General features: G+C 39.2%; 1 protein-coding gene across 6 annotated transcripts in view; it reads right to left on the bottom strand.

The window, feature by feature from the left end:
• Window positions 1-20,299, bottom strand: part of EML4 (EMAP like 4) — a 203,683-nt gene that overhangs the window by 97,709 nt on the left and 85,675 nt on the right. Inside the window, exon 1 of one of the 6 annotated variants that reach the window (XM_005015295.6) lies at window positions 19,781-19,933. The exons of the other annotated variants lie outside the window; for them this stretch is intronic. Within the exon in view, the coding sequence (XP_005015352.1) occupies window positions 19,781-19,805 (25 nt within the window). The 5' untranslated portion in view covers window positions 19,806-19,933. Of the gene's footprint in view, window positions 1-19,780; window positions 19,934-20,299 lie in introns of those variants that run through there. 6 annotated transcript variants of the gene reach the window in all.

The raw sequence follows: 20,299 nt of genomic DNA on the forward strand, positions 1-20,299 counted from the left end.
TTTAAAATATTTTCTAAATACAAGTGGATATTCCCAATCCATGCAGCCAGTAGACTTCGTGTAGATAGCTGCACACTTACGTATGTGCAGGCTTACATGATCAAGCCTGATGAGAGAATAATTTAACCACAAGATTTTTAGACAAACTATTTAATTTTTTCTTTATGCAAGTTTCTGGGGCTTGTGTTTGTGTGCCTATTTTTAAGCACCAAGCGCTACCCTACAAAAAACTTGACAATTTTGTTTAGTTTTGAATTATACATTCCCTATGAAAGGGACTGTAAACACTTTTTCTCTTATCAGCTTGCAAGATGATGAAAGCACTCCATAAAGCTTTGGAGAATCAAAGGACAGAACCTGGCTATACGGCTTTTAAATTATGGACATTGCAAGGCATTGTTATATTTATAGTCTATGTTTTTCCTTAGTATTCCAAAACTTCTGAAGTCAGTGAGATGACCTCAAGACAGTCTTCATACATGAAAGATGTACCAAACCTAGTAAAGTGCTCTGAATTAGTTACCAAAACCAAGATATTTGGATATTTGTTTTTAAAAGCATATATACCATAGGTTCCATTTGACCATTAAAATACTCAGTCCAGTATGCAAGGCACCCCAAAGTTCCCACATTCTTCCTTTTTCTAATCCTAAACCAAAACAATTCCACTGTTGTTTTTTCTTTTGTCCTTCTTTTTTTTGTGTGTGTGTGTGTGTGTGTTTTGTTTTGTTACATTTTTAAGTCCACTCCACAGCTTCTGAAGTTTGCCAAAACAAAACTTTAGAAGACAAAGTGTATCAGCCATTTATTTTACAATGAGTTTGAAATCAACACAGTAGCTTGGAGTACAGTGAGCAATGGACAATGCTGTGTCTTCAGTACAAGTTTTATTTGGTAGAAGTGCTTTGCCTCATATCTCTATAAACAGGAAGACTAAGCTATTTCCTTCAACCAGCGCTAGAAAGTTACTAAAATAAGATAGTAAGCCTGTAGCAAAATCTACTTGAAAGCAACAGACCTGTGATACTAGACATTTTGACAGGCGTAATAGTTCTCCATTGGCTGTACTTACAGCTTGAATATGTCTTTTCTATTTTCAGCATAAGTGAAGGCTACTACTGGAAAGCACACACTACCAAATTATACTGCAGGATACCAGAAGGAAAGGAGTGATATTAGGTAACAGTAAGAAGACAGACAGAAATATCAAGGAAAGAAAAATTCAGACCCTTTTTCTGAAGTCTTCTTTTGTGTTTTATGCTTCTACAGGCATCATTTGAGGTTGCATTCAGTTTACAAGGCAATAAATTTGAAGCAATCCAAGAGTCATCACCCAATCAAATATCTAGTTTGTCACTTCTGTCAAATTGCCTAGATTCTGCCACCTCATAGGAAAATAAAGTGCAGAGTTGCATGATGTTAATCATTAATAAATAATTTGTTGCCAATCACTCGAGCAGTACTTGAATAGCTAAGATATTTACATTTTAAACAAATATATCTGTATCTCAGAAATAATCCTTAATGTAACTGCTTTGCTTTTTTCCCACCACCACAATACAACTCCTTGTTGTCTTTGGCCCTGCAAGGTGGCTCACAGTGAAGACCAGCCCCTTCAACACAAACTCAGGAGACAGCAGATGTTGATCACAAATGATGACACCTAATATCTTTAAAGATTTTCTGAACAGAGGACATACAACAGATTTTATTTCAGTGTCCTGACAAAATTCCAATCACTTTTTTTTTCTTCTTCTTCACCAAAGGAGGATTTTATTAAATAATGCATTTAAGAGGTAATTAGGCAACTGATTTTAACTATTTCATCACTATCAAGAGGTCAGGGTTTGCTCTCATGGAAGCCAATTGCAGGTTTTAAAGCATATGTGCAATCAGATGAAATCAGTTTCATCTTACAGCACTCTTCAAGAGCCATGAAGGATACAAGTGTTGGAAGGAGGTGGAGAGAAGTGGAGAGAAGAGGATTAAATTAAACAACAGTTTGGAGGAAGTATCTTGCTGTTGTTTTTTTTTTTTTTTTTTTTTTTTTTTTGTCTCCACTGATGAAATCAGGTCTGTGTCATTAAAACCGATGTGAGAAAACAAAACACAGCTAATTTGCATTGTCTCCTTCCTTTTCTCATTTAAAAATCAATTGCTATGTCCTTCAGCAGCAGATGCGTTAGAAGGAAAATAGAGCAAAACCAATAAGCTGAATTTGCATCCTGATCCTAATCACCAGCTCCGAGAGCCACACAAACTCATCTGTTGCTACAGCGGACAAGGAGACCTCTCACCAAGGTGAACGAAAGTGGCACCTGGGCTGCTCACCTCTCTGCCCCACGTGTAGGTGGGTATACACACGGTGCAGAGCAACTTGATGCAGTCAGTACAGAGCACAGTGCCCACCCTCCCACAGACACCAGGGAGCCAGACACTGCCTGTGGGATCGAGCCCAGCCATCCCCGAAATGCGCCCGGTAATGCTTCCAGAGGTCTGCTTACAAAGTGCCACCCTTCAGTAAAAGGATTAGAGTGGAAATAGCCCACACTTGGCATGAAGCTCTTCAGTTGGGGTTTGGTTTGGGTCACTGGCAAATTAGCAGTTTAAACTAGATTCACTGTTGGCAGATTTGATTTGGTAGGAAGGACTAAGCCTGGGCGGAAGGGGGACATAGCACTTCACACAGCCTGCCTCTTGAGCAAAGCAGTGGACAGACCAGAAGTCAGCAAAACACTCCAGCTGAAGAAACAGGGAGCAAAGACTTACCTCAAGGCTATTAGTTTACTCTGCTGTCATTTAACATTGTACAGCAATTCCTACAAGATTTTTAAATAAGGCATTCTCACAGATACAAGACATAAAAATAACATTTTAGTAAAACTACAGCTAAGCAGCATTTGGACAACATGCTACCATAAATATTATATGACACTATTACTCCTTCTTTTATAGCGTTATGTTCCCGGTGATTGATTCTCAGGGCTACTTCTGTAAAAAGAATAGCTATTAATATTATTCCATCAGCGTTTTAAAATAGTTGTTTTTTCAAATTTTTCAAGTATTCTAAAGTTCCCACATTTGTTTTGCTAGAAAGGAAAGTATTTAATAAATTCATAAAGATGGCATAAATAAAATTATGCTGGCTTAATTTCTTTGTTTCTTAGATAAAAATGTTTTATGGTACCATAGGTTCAGTAGAAGTTTTTAGGGTCAGTAAAAGTTTTACTGATGTGCTTCTTCAACAGATAATTTCACTGACGGCTATTAAAGCACTAGGTGGGTCTACCTGTGAAAATTATTTTGCATTATATAGTAGTACATTGAGTTCTGTCATTTTTTTCTCCTAGGAAAATGTAAACCTGAAAATTGGTCCACTTCAGTTCATTCATTATCAAAGTCTGAAATACTATTTAACTACCAGAGACATTTTCCTTACAGTAAAAAATGTCACCAATTTGTCATTTATATATTAGCTCCATCTTAAAAATTGAGATGGTATAATTGAAGTCTAAAAAAAATAGAGATCTTTGTAGTTAATAATAGAGAGTCATCTTTTCCCACATAGGCTGCTGCCCCAGTACTGTTGTAGATATCATCCCTCATGTTATGGAGTAAAGTAAACTAACTCCAGAAGCAAGGCATTCCCTTTTTCAGTTTATTATATTGGGTTCCTTGATGATCTTCGCAACGCAGTACTGTCCGACACAAAACATGAGTGTCCTGAAGGTGCTCTGCTGCCTAAACAACACACAGAGCATTTCTGGTCCACCTGAACTGGACACAACTGACAATAAACTTTGATGCATCCACTACTCTGTGTTTGCTTTTGAAATGTTTCCATGAAAAATAGGGAACATTTCCAGAAAATAGGGATTTATGTGAGGGGAGGAATGCTAGCCTCCTATCAGGGCAGTGGAATTCCTTCTACAATTGCAAACATATTTCTCAAGGTACAGGAGAGCCAAACTGGAAAGAAGCTCCACATAGGTCAGCTGGATACAGACACTAGATAGCAGGCTCTGTTCAACAAGATAGCAGCTTGAACAGAACAACTATAAACAGTGTCAGTTTAAATTAAATACATTTGTTTAAGCCATATGTTATATGACAGGTATCAGCCGCATCCAAGAATGTAAAATTTATGAAGCGGATGTTAAATATAAAGCCATCCTAAAAACATTCAACTAGTGGGAGGGGGACCATATTTTCTGGTCATCTTTTGTTTGTTAAATCAGAATTCTTCTCAGTTCTGCCCTAACCGCCCCTTAACACTGCACCCCTGAGCTGTACTATTTTCATGCTTTCTGCCTTTGCAACTCTGAGGGCTGCTAACTTCCTGTTTTTATTAAATGAACACAGAAATCCTCTTAACCATGATTCACAGCTTCACTAAGAGTGGCTTTAGGGAAAACCAAACTCATGAAGCATTCACCATACAGCCATTTCCCTCAGCAATACAGCTGACAATGTTGTAGAAAATAAAATAATAACAGAGCTATGCAAGGTCTCCCCTAGCAAGAGGCTGGCTAGAGCTTTGGCACTGAATGCACAGCTCTTGTTAAAGGTCACTGTAGTTTGGCGTTTCAGAACGCTTGCTTTAACATTCACAACAAAATGAACAAAGCGCCTTATTTTTATGGCTCATATTGATTGTTCCAACGCACGCTGATCCTATCTTCTACAAACACAGCCAGGATTTAATTGCACTGGAGCATTAAGCAGACAGCCTTTAAAAACTCTCTTCCACTAAACCTGAGCACCTGTTTGAGCTGCAACTGACTGCATCAGAAAGGACCGCAGCAGGTGCTACGCTGCAAAACAACCTGTATTCCTATATGTGGGAAGAAACATTCACAAAGTAATTTCAGAACACGTAACTGAGAAGGAAGAATTAGGAGTTTGCCTTTTTAACCTTCCCATAGATGAACACAATTCCAGCTTCCTAAAAAAATAACCATATTCCCATTTCTAGGTATTGCTACATTATTCCTAGCACAGCTAGTAGGGGCTGCATATTAACAGCAAAAAATCTAAACAAATTATCAGTGCAAAATTCCAAGTGTCAGCTAAAGCTGAAAAAAGGTGTGCATATATATGTATATCTATATTTACTTCTATCCATGCTTTTAGATGTATGCCAAAATTTTGTGCCTGTTAAGACCTTAGTTCTTCTTGGATCACAAAAACAAAGCAGTAAAGCATATCAATGAAAACAAGCTCGTCATTTTCCATATTGAGGAAGCAGTCAATTTTCCAGTCCCCTGTAAATTCCAAAGAGGTAATTTATTTGGCATGCCCAATAATGCAGAGGTACAAAATAGCATTCCAGACACCTTAAGCAAAGACCAAAGCACAAGCCACATGTGCCTGGACCACCCCACACCAAACCCTCTCCTACCGGCAGGCAGGATTTCTCCACGTTAGCTGACATTTTGTTCCCCAAACAACACCAAGCCTTGCACTGAGCAAGGCCCTTCCTGAGGCAAACCACTCGGCTGCAACGCTTTTCCAGTGAATATGAGACAAGAACTGCTTCCAGCTCTGTGACAGATGTGACACACACCAGCCCCGCAGCCTCTCCGAAGCAATGATGAGTACCGGAGAGCACCACAGAAAGAGACGCTGTGAACTCCCAGCAGTGCCTGCACAAAGGGTTTGGCTCCATTTCTTAACTCCTCCAAGGGAATCGCCTGTAAATAATGGCACTAAAGCTGCCTGCTGCTCTTTATCGACATGCACAGAAGTTGCCACTCCACAGGTGTGGGAACAAAGTGGAAAATGGGTATATTCAACACTATGCACCAAAAAGGAAATAATACACACTGTACATTAGCAGGAAGGGATAAGAGAGGGACAACCAATCCCTTTATTTTCTTTAAATATTTGCTTTTATCCTACTGTTTTAGGGTTTTTGTTGCTGCTGGTGGTATTTGTTTGTTTTTGTGGTGGTGGGTTCTTTTGTGTTCTTTTGTTTGAATGTTTTTTGCATATTTGTTTATTTGTTTCAGTATAGTGGACAAGCAAGTAACATAAACCAGGCACATGGAAAATGACTGACACCAACACTGAGCAACTAACCACACCAGGTCTGTGTTACCTTAAGCCACCACAGCTCCAAAGCCACTTAAGCCCAAATTTATTTTAAAAGTTCGCAATTTCAATTTGCAGATATATTTATATTTTTATATATGTATATATATATGAATATAAATGTGTGTATGTGTGTACATATGCATGCATCTGCAACCTAAAAAAACAGGTAGCCATCTGGTCACTTAAAGCAGCTCTCAGGATGCATAAAGGCCAGCACCGAGGTAGTGCATCTGTATAATAATCATAAAAGAGAGGAAGGAAGTACTGCATAAGTGAGAACACAGAATGCTAATAGGTGAGTCACTTCTGGATTCAGTAGTTTTGAGACCCCTTTTGGATATGAGCCATTGGTCAAGGGGAGATTACACTCACATCTCTATAGAACTCTAGAAGGAGTAACAGATCTTGACTCACCCTCCTCCTTCTGAGTCACTAGGCATCCTTTCCTTTATTTGCTGGCACTAATATTAAAACCATGCTCACCTGTTCAGGGAGTAGCAACAATATGCCTAGGGCTACTTGACTAAATGTCTACAGAGAAGAATCAAGCCTGGAATTGCCTATCAGCACAGAGAGTACTAGTCAAAACTCTCAACTGTGGACAAGACTAAACATTTTCCACTTAGAAAATAATTTTAGAAGTATTATTGCACATGGTACAAAGATAAATTATAGACTATTAGAACATGTTGTCAGGCAGATTGTGTCCCACTTCCTCTTCCTCCTCATCCAACACTGAACATAAATCACAACTAGTTATTTCAAATATAATCAAACCCTGCCTGACATTGAGACTTGCTGATGCCTTCACTCTGCCCATCTCTCTTCACCAATAACTTGGAGGAAAATTTAAAAAAAAAAAAAAAAAAAAAAACACTCCAAAACACAACAATTGCATCCCCCAAACACACAAGCAAAGCAACAAAGAAAGCCACACTAACAAGAAAAAAATAAAGTAAAAAAAAGCCAGTATGCATACATAAGGGGCTGGCAACTCTACAGTGAGAGGAGCATTCGGAAATGGTATACCAACTTCCAGACTTCTTATAACATGCACGAGTTTTAACCTTTCCATGTTTATACATTTTCACAACAGGTTAACATCTACCATCTCACTTTTAGAAAAAGAAGCCACTAACAATTGCATATGCAGCACATGCACTGCCAAGCATATGCATTACTGAGTGCAGGGAATTAGAACAGTCTGAATCAGTTACTGGTGTGATTAGACATTTTATACACATCGTTCTGTTCCTAAGCCTTCTCATCTCCTAGAATTACAATTACTGGTATAGGGACCACATCTGGAAAAAGAATTGTATAACTTGTTTTTAGACAACCACATTTCTTGTATGGTGGCTAAAAATCTTCCAGAATTTCTCCTATAAACATATTTCCAGTAATTTCAGCTCTCCCACACAGTCTTTGCTCCTATAGCAATAGTTTTCTGCAGAAAAGTATGATTTTTTTTTTAATAACTCAGACACGCATTTCTCTTGCATGATGAATAGTTTTCCATATTAAGATGACAACACTAGCACTGAAGCGTCCTATCACAGCAGGCAATTAAAGAGATTCAAATGAAAAAAAGTGTTAGTATCGCAAAAGACTAGCTGTTGCCACATCACAAAATACAAATAGATCAAGAGAAAGATAACATTTGATAGGTAGCCAATACAAAGGCTAAAATTGCCAGGTGGGATGGTCAGTGAGGGAGGAGGAAAATAAAGGAAGAGAAGTACTAGCACACACAAATCTTAATCAGTGAATTCATCCATCTGTCAAAACCACCTAGTACAGAAAGACTCAGCAATTGACCGTATCAGTGAGTTTAAGAGCTCAACTTCCTCTATTTCACTGCCAAGGAGGGCTGAGCCTGGCCACATAATGCAGAACCCAGCTGGGCGACATGACTGCGCACACCAACAGCAACCTGGGTGCAGGCAACGAAGGTTGCAAGCTGAAACAAAACCATATACCAACTTCTAGCAGTGACGTGACAGCTGAAGTACTCCTTTGGTCAGCAGACACAGTCACTGCCAGTCTAGGGGCAATGAGGATGCCGTTTTAGAGCTGGTTCTGGTATCAGGCAGGAGAGCTGGCCAGGGGTTCAAGTCATTCAGGACTGGTCACAAGCCAACCCTGGCCATGTCAGATCACTCCACAGAAACACGTCAAACTGTCTAGAATTTGAGAAGGGCAAACCTCAGGAAACCTACTGGCATTTGTTAACATAACTGATGAGCTGAAAATTTTCAGAATGGTTGCAAAGTAACTGAAAGCCCTTCCCAGCCTTTGGGCTTGCTTTTCAAGCTAAAGAAAAAACTTGGTGGGGAGGATTTCTTACTACCTGGACTGTGATTATAACCTTACTTGTAATGCTAAAGATACGCAGAAAACCTTCTCCTACAAAAATGGACAAAAAGATTAAGAAAAGCAAGCATGTTTCAGAGCTTACAGGGTACAGAGTAAAAACAGCTAGAAACCTACTTGAGCTGAACCAGAAAAAGAAATAATGGGGATATTACTGTTTCTATGCATTTAAGTTTCAAAAAAGAGAAAGACAGGCAGCTATCTACTCACTGAGGCTGAAAAGGATGCTAAGGGAAAAATAAGCAGGAACAAACACTGAAATGTACTTTGCCTTCCATTTCAATAAATATAATAAAATGATACACTGAAAATGAGGCTTGGATAATGGTTATTACCACATACAGTGTGGAAACAAAATTAGAACATTTACAAGAAAGAAATAAGGGGATCTGGATAATCTCCATCCCACAATGCTGAAATAATTGGCACACAGAACAATGACAGATACGCCAAAAATCATTAAGAGAGGGAGGGGGGGGAAAGGAAGTAGTTTGGGAAAGAAGGAAAACAATCTTGGCGCTACAAGCATACTAGTATGACCTTGATAACACAAGATCTGAAAAAGAAGTCGAGGAAATGTAGTAGTGAAATGAATGCTGAAATGAAAATTAGACAAATTTGATTTTAATGGTGTAGTTTATTCATCAAAAAAGGATAATACAGTGAACTTAAACCAGAAGTAAAGCAAGAGCTGATGTGATCCCTCTTCGAACAATATTTAAGGTGGAGACCTATAAGAGTTGAAAGAAGAACAATGCACTGGCTGAAGGAAAGGCAATAAAAAGATATCCAGAAAGAGAGACAGTACAGTGTTCCTTAGGTACTGTTAAATTAGTTATTAAATAATTTATGTACTGACAAAAAGCAAGTACCCACTAATGATTTCTGGAAGAAAAAAAGTTAGGAGAAAAAATTGTTCCTGAAACCATCTCACAGAAATTTGTCAGTCTTTTGTGTTGGCTAGAGCAACGCAAATGCAATGAAATTTGCATACCAAATGAAAACCTATTATGAACAATGACTTTTGCTATGGTCAGGGACCCATTAACAGGAGATGAAGGGCGGAAGAGAGATCTCAACACAAAAGACCATATATTCCTGTTAGCCCTCATAACAGCTGTTTGATACTGATGCTTTGCAGTTATTCTACAAACAAGAAAATGTATTTTTAGTAGAAACCCAGGAGCAATCAATTATATAAAGTACCGGTAAACCACTATTTGAAATTGTATATGGTTGTGGTTACCTAATTCAAAGCAAAACAAAAACACAAAAATGACATGCTTCCCCTCAAAAACTATTTAATTGAAACAGGTGCAGAGAAGACTACTCAGAGGATTGAAAAAAAATATTTTACAAGGGAAGCTGAAGCACTTGGAATGCTTTAGACTAACAACTACATGCTAAAAGCAACACAACCCTGTAGGTACATCTTGTGTAGAGCAGATAAGACTTCATAGGGAAAGGATGGCTTGTTCAGAGTGGAAATGCAGAGGCCAGTTCCAGCTCAGAGAGTGGAACTGTCTTTCAACCAAGATGGGGCAGATAAGGGGAAAAACCTGAAAATCCATTGATTATCTGAGACAGAAAAAAATAAAATCTTCAACAACTCACTGTTTGGCTCAGGCATGGAATAGCTCCCTCTGCCCTGAAGCAAGAGATACGACTCCAGCCATAGTGATGGAGGACAAGCAGTACTGTAGTGGGAAACATCAGCAAGGTCTGCATGGCACCTCTCTCATATTTTTAACTACCGTTCAAGTAATTTTTTTTTCTGGGTCACACTTCCGTAGTTCAGGTACTCTCCATTCCCCACTTATCCCTTGTTATAACAGAGGTGTAAGACAATGTCTCTGACCCTTTATGCTGCTTCTGTGGGGCACACTACAGTTTATTCATCATTTCTGTCTTTCATGAAGGCTTTCAATTTGTTAGAATGCAGAGAGAGAGCTAGCAACAGGCTCAACAAGATTTAAACTTTTCTTTTTTACATGATTGTTTGGGGAAATTGTCCCCTTCAGTCCTCCAATCCTAAATCGGCCGTACTTTAATAGTCCATTACAAGAAGAGAAACAAATCTCAATATTTACTTTTTGTTGAACTATCAGATAAACGCTCGGTCTATTTCTGTTCTATTCACATTCTCCCACAATTTCCATTACAAGGTATGCACTGAGCACTTTGACAAGAAGTTCCCCACCACTAAGAATCTTAGTGCTAGAAGAAAAAGGAAATATTTAGTTAGGTTTTGGTTTCAAGCAGAAATACATTTTCAAAATTAAACTGGAATTTCCCCCCACATCTTACTCCTTTGCAACACAGGCTCACACATTCAACCAACTCAGACATATAAACCATAAATTTTGCTAAGTGAATCTGAATCCCATTTAGCTGGAAACAGCTTTGGTTTGTTTAACTGTCCTGAACTACCAGTGAAACCTACTATACTGCCCTTCTGATTAAATTGGTTAGAAATGGCTCATGGCAACTTTTATTCACAGGTTTGCACAGTATCCAGCAAACAGGACTATCTGCACTGCGTACAATATACAAGATACTGTTGCATCTAAAATGAACTTGTTAATCATTAAATTGTAAAGATAACATTGATATATGCTATGCTGCTTATTTTCATATCCTTAGTAAAACGTAAGGCCTAAAAAGGAAGTCTGTGGGATGCATGCCAAAAACGTTTGGTTTTCAGAAAATTTATGTATTATCTTTCACATAGTAAACCCTCTTAGCCTCTACTTGCTAGTACAACAGTGTTCTTCTGGCAAATTAACCAACTTTTTCTTCCAGTTTCTGCTCCTTTTGTTCTGCTTTTTTTTTTTTTTTTTTTTTGAAAACGAGTTCATCTTGCCATACTCTGTAACAGCTTGCAGTAGTTATCTTCGAAAAAAGTTCCCTTTTCCAACTCACAAGCATGACTGCACCCTATTTAAAGATGAGCTTCATCTCTCCAAGTTTCTTATTAAAAAAGAGTTGATGATGTAATGCAATGTAATGGTAATCCATGGAAAAGGGTTTATAGTTCTCTGAAAGCAGCAGGCTACTGTTGAGTCCAAAGCAGTTTAGAGATGAACTATGAAAGGAGGAAAGCACACTTGATTTGCGTAACTGATTCTGATTTTATCCCTAGTCAGTAGTGACTTTACAGTCAATAAATGAAACAAACATAACTGAAAGGAAGACTAAAAGGGGAAAACTAAAAAGGGAAAAGCTATGCAAAACCTACTTTTAGCTTTTTTAAAATTATTATTATTATTTTATTTATTTCCTCATTCTTTATCTAAAGTATGAGGGTCATACCTCCTTGAAAAACCTTGGCAAGACAGCTATATAAGAACAATTATGACAGGCATATAAAAGCCTGGAACTATTGTCCTATATTAAAACTATCGTCCTATAGTTAATACCTACCTTTCTTCATTCTATGTTCAAGTGTTGCTGTTTACAAGTCAGCAACCTGTACCTCATTTCTCTACTATTCCAAACCTGAACAACACCCAAAAAAAAAAGCCAAGACTTTCCAGCAGAAGTGCTAGAAGTGTTTCATAAAGACTTCTTTACAGAGAAGCACTGGCTTTTTTTCTATTTCTTGATTAAATACAAGCATAAAGACAGTATATAACTTATTCAAGACTTCTGAGAGTATTTGATGTTTCTCTCTCAACAGCTCTCCTGGATTTGTAGGATTGTAGCTAGTACCACTTCCAAGTACCCTGGTCCTTTTCTTTCCTTCCCTTCTACAAAACAAGATGTGGTTATGTTTGACATCACGTTAAAACATTCTGTATTTTTAAACTGGTTTTAAAATATACTGCAGCAAGATAATTTTGTTTGGCAATTACATATAGGCAAAAGCAAACACAGCAACCACATACATATCAAAAATCAAACAAACTCATCCTGGACAAAGACGTTAGTTATATATAACATTAAGAAAGATCTGTAAAATTCACTCTAACTTAAACATTTTCAAGTTTTCATTGCTACCAGACGTCCCCTGCAGCCATTACCCTCATGCCACTGAATGAAATGGCTGATGGGTGGCTTAGAGAAGGTTTCAAGCTGGCACTACTATTTAACATTAAGCTCACGTACATCTTTTAAAGCACATATGAAACACCTAGTGTTGACAATTGCTTTTCCATATAATGTTGTGATTAGCAGCAATATTAGCTCCAGGAGCTACTGCCACCCCACTGCATTGCTTGCCTCAATGTCTCCCGTGCACAGTTCATACCACCTCGCGGTACTGCTGTGTTGGGTCTGTCTGAGCTGGAGTCACCTTCTCCCTGCAGCAGACCGCACAGTGCTGTACTCTGCACTCGTAGCTGGAACAGCACTGATATCACTCCAGTGTTGTGCCTATTGCTGCGTAGTGCTGGCACAGCATCAGGCCTCCTTCTAAGCCCCCAAGAGCCAGCAGGCTGGGGGTGGGCAAGTGATTGGGAGGGGACATTGCCAGGGCAGCTGACCTAAACCAACCAAAGGGATATTCCATAACACCTGATGTCACACTCAGCAATAAAAGGGGGGGCTCTCGTGGGGGAGGGGGCTGTTCCTCCTGAACAACCACTACACGTCTGAGGCCCTGCTTCCCAGGACGTGGCCGAACACCGCTCGCTGATGGGAAGTAGAGAATAATTTTTTCTCTCTCTGTGCTTCCACGTGGACTGATTGTTTCTTTTGTATCTGTTTTTCCTTCCCATTCCCTTTCCCTTTAATTAAACCTTTCTCACTCAAACCTCGAGTTCTCTGTGTTGTATTTTCTCCCCCTTCCTTTTGAGGAGAGGGGGAGTGAGAGAGCGGTTGTGGTGGAGCTTGGCTGCCCACCTGAGTAAAACCACCACAACTGGTTACTCCTGAGCTACAGACCAGCTAGAAAGCCTGTACTCACAAGAAAGGAACAAAATCTCCATTCCTAGCTCACACCAGCAACTTGATATAAACAAGCCTACTCATGGAGGTGTACAGGATTTACCAGCAATAAGGAACTCCTTCAGAAAACTATAATATTGTTTATAAACATATATTTTAAGCAACAGGAATTTGATCATTCTAGGAATCTCAGATGAAGCAATTCTGAAACACAGCTAACTGGTTTTCTTGACCTGATGCACCCCTGAACTGTATTCGCAGCCAGGCAGTAAGAGGGAGATGGCTGTGAACCTAGGGGAAGACCACCAAGGCTGGTGGGAAGGCCCACTGACATATGCTTAGAAATGGCTCATGGTAACTTTTGTTCTCCAAATGAGGTTTGGAGCCAAGATCCCTCGCTCTGCCCTATCTGAGCACTAACTGCTGCTGTTCCTAGCTCTGGGAAAGCCAACAGGACCCAGTATCAGCACATGCTCAGTCCTCTAGGAAACACTGTCTCTGCCAAAGCTAGAGATGGATCAGACATGTAGTTAAGGAGAATCAGTTCTAGGAAACACCTCCTCAAATCCAGAAGCTTCATTAAGGATCCTCTGCCTTTCCAGCCTGAACCCTGGCAGATTCACAGGTCTTTGGCTCCTGTCAGAGACAGCTACTCACACACCAACAAAATAGTCACATGGAGCTCTCATGACACCTAGGAAAGTCAAATAGCTGCAGGAAGCCCACCATAACTGAGCTTGGGAGAAAGCATCAACAAAAAAAAATCAACATCCTGTTATTGAACTCCCTGAGAATCTGCGTTCTCAGTTTGACTTGATTAGTGTCACCATTTTAACTAAATTATTCTCTGCAAGAAAGTTTTCTGGAACAAAGCCCATAAACCAATGATCCATGAAAAACAATTAGAACTATTTCCTTTTCATAAGTTGTATAAGCAGCAGAGATCCTGTCAGTTAGGGATGGAAGAAAGTCATCACATTACTTTCTTCTTATTCTCTTCCTCCTCCTTCCCCCTTATTCTTCCCCACCCATTCACCCCTTCAAATATATCACTCTTCAGTAATAAAGAGCAGTTTCCCTGCCTCTATGTATTCGGAACATATCACCCTTTGACTATGTTAAATAGAGCGTTTCCTCAGACACAGCATCTATTCTGTCCTCCTCATGCTCATACGAGCTCTATCCAAACAATCTGAAGAGACAGGATGTTTAAATTTGGGGGGGTGGGGGGAGGGGAGGAAGGGAACACTCTCTGGAAGGCACAGAAAAGGAGCTTTTTAAAGAGCATCATCTGTTCCTGAAAAGCAATCCAAATTGCGCTACTAGTTTTTGCCTACATTTCGTGGCCCAGTGTAGCATCAAGCCCATCCCAAACAGTTTAGTTTAGGGCTGCTGTAACCCCTCGGAGAAGTTCTAGAGAACACTTCTGACTATAACAAAACATTAAGACACCCAAGATGCACATAAGTCTAAACACTATTTATTCTTGGAGTTCAACCCTTCTCCCAGAAGTCAAGGGCAAAGGCTCCACCAGCTCCACAACTACCAGGACTCTTCAGAATTGTTAGCCTCAACTCTAACCCCATTACTAGGAAATCCAAGTAGACCTAACCGCCGGCCCTACAACTGAGCACAATAAATGGCACTGTTTATTTGTGTATGAAGATGGTGCTTCCCTCTTCCGTGTGCCCTGCTGAGCTGGAGTGCAGTACGAATGTTGTATCCACGCTTGATGTGACTGCTTTCTCAATGCTACAGGGGCAAGCTAATACTCCCATCTTACTAAATGTTTGTTAAACCAGTTAATAAAAGTAGTATAATACGGAGTTTCACTGTAAATTATCATCTTCCTGTTCCAAATGCAAATGTGTTTTCTTGGAATTTCAAGATTTTCCTCAAACAAAAGGTGTTTGCATGGGATGGAATATCCAAGAAGGTAAGAGAGTAAAAGGGAAGCATATTTGTGTGATTAAAGCACAAAATCTATACTTAATTAACAGATTCTCTGTTCCAAGATCTGCACTTATTTTTTATTGTTCAATTAAAGGAAAAATGTGATTTTTCAGAAGCCCTAGAGTAGAGAGCTACCCATATAATAACTGAATTCATATGAACTGCGCATTCATCTGCTTGAGTTTTCAAAAACCTGAGAGCCTAGGTACAAACACACACAAATCTAGATAGAAAATGTAATTTGTATTAACTTATTCACTGCCTGTCATGAAGTATAGAAGTCATCTCTTGGCCTTAACATGACCAGAGCTTTCTTTTCCTTTCCTCTTCATATATATATAATGGCATATTTCTTCAGCATTGAGCCCTTACACCTGAGCAACAGGCTTCAGTGGATCCTTTCACAGAATATATTTCTCTCAGTTTTATGTACATTACAAAATGACCCATTTCTGGTAATCACAAGGTAACTACTTATTCATAGATGTTTAGCATTTCCCTAGCAGCCCAAACAAAGAACAACGTGATTTTAATCTAAACAAATGTGGCAATATTACTTCATGGAAATCATTACGTTTGAGAAGCAGCAGACATTGCTGAGTGGATGTTCACAAAACAGACTCTTCCAGATTCATGCACGCACATGTACTCTCAAGAAGTCCCTACTCCTTGTAGAACAGGCTGACAAGATGTTCCTTAAAAAACACATACCTGCATCAACACTTTGATGCATCAAAAAGTACAGAAGCAAAATGCATCTTTCACCGGAGAAATAGCTTACAGATTCACACATTAATTCTGTACCCTTAAAAGTCTGTTCACTAACTGCAAAACAGAGTAAAATTAGTTCTTCATCCTTGACCAGGCAGTGAAAAAATGCTTGATTTGAAGGCCAGATACATTGTTCCAGCTAAATGCAAGACGTAAGTTCTCAACTGACATTTGCTTTGGTGAACTCACACAAATCAAGATCACCCATTCTGCCTTCAAAAAAGGGATTTGGGATTTACTGTGTTAATGGGGCATTGTTCATTTATAGGTATGACAGTTCACACAAACTTGTTTTTCAATGGAAAAAGTCACAGACAAAACTATTTCAACTCCCCTTGAAGAGAAGGGGGAAGCTTTTTGTGAAAGTTGGCAGTCTCCTTTGCCTTTTCTTCAATTGAAAGAAAAAAACGCCAATACAAGAGAAGTGGAACTAACTACACAAGAAATACTGTGAAAGCACAGAACAACCTGTCCTATAACCTGCAATTACAAGTCCCAAGCAACCTCCAAGGGACCACTAACTGGGAGTCACAAGCAAAAAGCAAGGGGTGTCCGTGCATTGTACACAAGACAAAATAAAGCTTAGAGCTCTCTGTTTCCCCATCCCAAAAATATAAAGGGGGAAGACTTTATACAGAGTGTACAGAAAGCTGCTGTTAAATCAACAAATGTAAGTGCTGTGTTCCCATCCAGTCCAGAAGAGAAGTTACAACATGCAAGGCACCACCTTGCCTTGCCTTTAAGAAATGATGCATTACAGCATCTGTACAGTGATCTGTGCACTCCAGCATACACTGCAGTGGCCACAGATGTTTTGTTTTTTTTTTTGCTTTTTTTAAAAAAAACAAAAACAAAAACAAAAAAACTTGCCAATCTGAAAAGTGTTCTTGTTGCACTTCCACATTTTCTAGGGTCTGTTCAACAACTGATGACAACTCTGAATCTCGGGATTAGGAAAGTTTCAAAGGCAGCTCTGTTAAATCTTTACCATCCTCTCCCATTTAAAACTCAGCACGTACTACTACTTATTTGAGTAAACTTTGGTAATCTTCATGCAAATGCATTTGGGTGTTTCATTCTCAGGGCAGGTAGTAGAGATGAATGCTCTTTCCATGACTAGAGAACTTTCCTTGAGCTAATTGAAAACAGACGTATTTTGAGTAACGAACACTGTTGCCAATAGTCTTGTAGGGAGGCAATGCAAGAATGATTTATTGACTGTGAATATCACGTAAATCTGTCCTCAAGTAAAAGGATCATCTCCACACAGAATAAATGTAAGTACTCAGTCATCAATGCTCTGAATTTTACATATTTCCTAACTAAGCAAAAAACCACAGCATATCCTAACCCCCTCAGAGGTTCTCACACAGCAAATTATATCTGTATTTATATCTAAATAGAGCCAGAAAGGCAACACTCAATTACAACATTGTAAAATTAGATTATATTTCACGTGTTTTCCAAGACTTCCTTCTACCATCCCATTTTCACATCACCTTTGCATTTATTACTTACTCTGTGGTCCAAGGGGAAGGCAGTAGTCAGTCAATATGCTGGAAGCTAAAAAAAGAGTTTTCTTTTCCATCTATAACAGCTGTTGTGAACTTCCTTTTTACTGCCATTTCCAGCAAGTGTTTTTATTTCATTTTCATCTGAGGCCTGCAAATTCTGACCATTACAGGGATGGAAAACAAAAATAATTTTTTTTCATGGAAACTTTTGATGAACATCAGATGCTTGAGCAACTCTCCTGATTCATAGTGGAAGTACGTTCTACAAACTTCTTTAGAGGCACACACAGCTTTCTTTTGTTTATCATTTGGGAGTTATCACTCTGAGGATCTGGATCTCACTTCAGCTATCTTGCATCTAACACACAGGAGATTTACTTTGAGTAAAGCTAAAGCTACATTCTCTGCAGACATTCACTGTGTCCTAGGCACATGCAAACTCTGACCACACTGAGTATGGTAGGTCCTCATTTGCACTGCAGCAAGAAAGTCAACATATATCAACGACTATGAATGCATTCAAAGAGAAAAACTGGAGGAAAAAAAAAAGAAAAAAGAAAAAAAAAGAGGTAAACCACTGTAAATACTTCAGTAGCCATATTAAAGTCTGGAAAAACAAAACAAAACACCCTCTGAATCTGGTGATCATTGAGTCAAACAATACTGGACATGAAATAACCTCAATTCTTCAAATTTGTTTTGCTGTTCTGTGACTATTATAAGCTACATTTTAGTCCTTTATGGTACAGAGTACACTTGTATCAGCCCCTCCACAGCAATTAAGAGAAGAGCTGTGCTGAGTAGCTCTGGAAGAAGTTGACTCCAAAAGCAGAAACATAAGAAAGAAACTTGGCAATCTTGACAAGTTAGGGGGAAAAAGTGCCTTCTTTTAAAAGAAGAAATTTGCATGCCCATTTTGACTCATCAGCTGTGGACCATGCTGATGAATGTCACATTGTACTCAAGCTGATGCCATATTTAAAGGTAACTCACCACAGACAAACTGATTTCCATGAAGCTGTCCAGTTACTTGGTGATAATTTGGGGCATTAAGAAAATAAGGCATAGCCAAATACAGTGACAAAGAAACTATAGAGGCTCCACCACCCACTACTATTGGTCCTTCGCGAACTAATTGCAAAAGATTGATTTCTTTATTTCCTTCTGTTCTAAACAAGAGTTTGACCCCTAGCCTTGTACCTGGCTGGAGAGGAGTATTAACAAGGCACTGAATACTCTCCAAGAGCAGGACTTGATTTCTGCCCTTCCATCCACCCAAGTCACTGCAAGAATGGGGCATGATGAAGCTCAAAAACATCCAACAGAGCATCAGACTTTTTCAGCTTTACCAGATGTTTAGCAAACAACTTTAAGTACAACAAAGTACTTGCAAGCTTGGCAAATGTTAGCTTCTGCCTCTGAAGGGCAAATTTCAGAAGCTCCACTATAAAACTGCAGTATTTGATAGTTAGCTGCATGCATATGGACGCACATAAATACAAATGACCCAGGATGGATGGATCTACTTGTGAAATGGTTAACCTTCAAGACTTGATTTCAAGACTCTGGAAATAGCCGTTTTTCCCCAAAGCAATTAGAATATCTAATTTGTAATTACTTGGTCACTTTCAGTTTAATAACGGAGAGACATTGTGCTAATCGAATACCCAGTCCTGCGCTCCCTAAAGTGCAACACGGGAACAGAGGTCAATGCACACAGGCAAGGAGACTCATCAGCTCAGTAGGCTCAGTGAAATATGCTTCAGAACTGTAATTGCCTTCCAGAAATCACTAATTTTGAAGGGATTCTTATAAATCCATAATTACAGAAGAGCAAATCCTTGTCATAAAACACTGACAACTATATTCATGCAGTTCTAAAAGAAGTGCTTTCAGCAGCATGGTCCATTGGAAAGGTATTCTTGCATTATGCTCCAACATAAACGACACTTTTGCAGTGCCCAGGAGCAGCACTGAAGATTGTATTACGGCAGTGAAGACATGCCAGGTCAATATATGTATGATCCATCATCCCTTCGCAGTGGAAGGCAACTGGAGTCCAGTGGTGGCATTTTGCCATTTTTTTTTTTCCAGGTATCAAACACAGCTCAGTATAACATCCTGTTCTACAAAACTCTTACCACCTACATGATTCAATACTTAGGAATATTTAGAGTTATCCTTACCATAAGTATTGGGAAGAGAGTCCATCTGTCCTTCTATCGTTCAGTTACCTTAGAACAAAGCTACTGAAGCCCACCAACCTCAATAGTAATTGCTGCCAATTTTCCTTTTGAACCTCAGCATTCCTTCAGAACAGCTCCACTGCAAGAGACGGAAGAAAACTGCCTCTGATGTTTTGCTGGAAGAGGAATACAGCTATGAACAAAGGTTAAAACTGAAAACTTGAAACTGCTTCGCAGAGGTGTGGCTGCTGAAACCTGACATGGTTGCGTCACCAAGTTTTTACTTTGGCAAACACAGCTTCCTGAATTCAAACAAATCTTAGACAGAACTATCTTTTGTTCCAGCAATAACCAATTATTACACAGGCACACTTTCAAGGTCGCTAGCGGGAAGAGTAAACTACACCAGGATATGTCAGTCACAAGTAATGTTTTAAAAAAGTTAACACCGAACTATACATATTTAAAGCCTCCCACTCTTAGCAGGATGCAAAGTGCTTACTTCCTTCCAACTGACCA

The sequence above is a fragment of the Anas platyrhynchos genome, chromosome 3, assembly GCF_047663525.1.
Source record: "Anas platyrhynchos isolate ZD024472 breed Pekin duck chromosome 3, IASCAAS_PekinDuck_T2T, whole genome shotgun sequence".
In the NCBI taxonomy this organism is placed as follows: domain Eukaryota; kingdom Metazoa; phylum Chordata; class Aves; order Anseriformes; family Anatidae; genus Anas; species Anas platyrhynchos.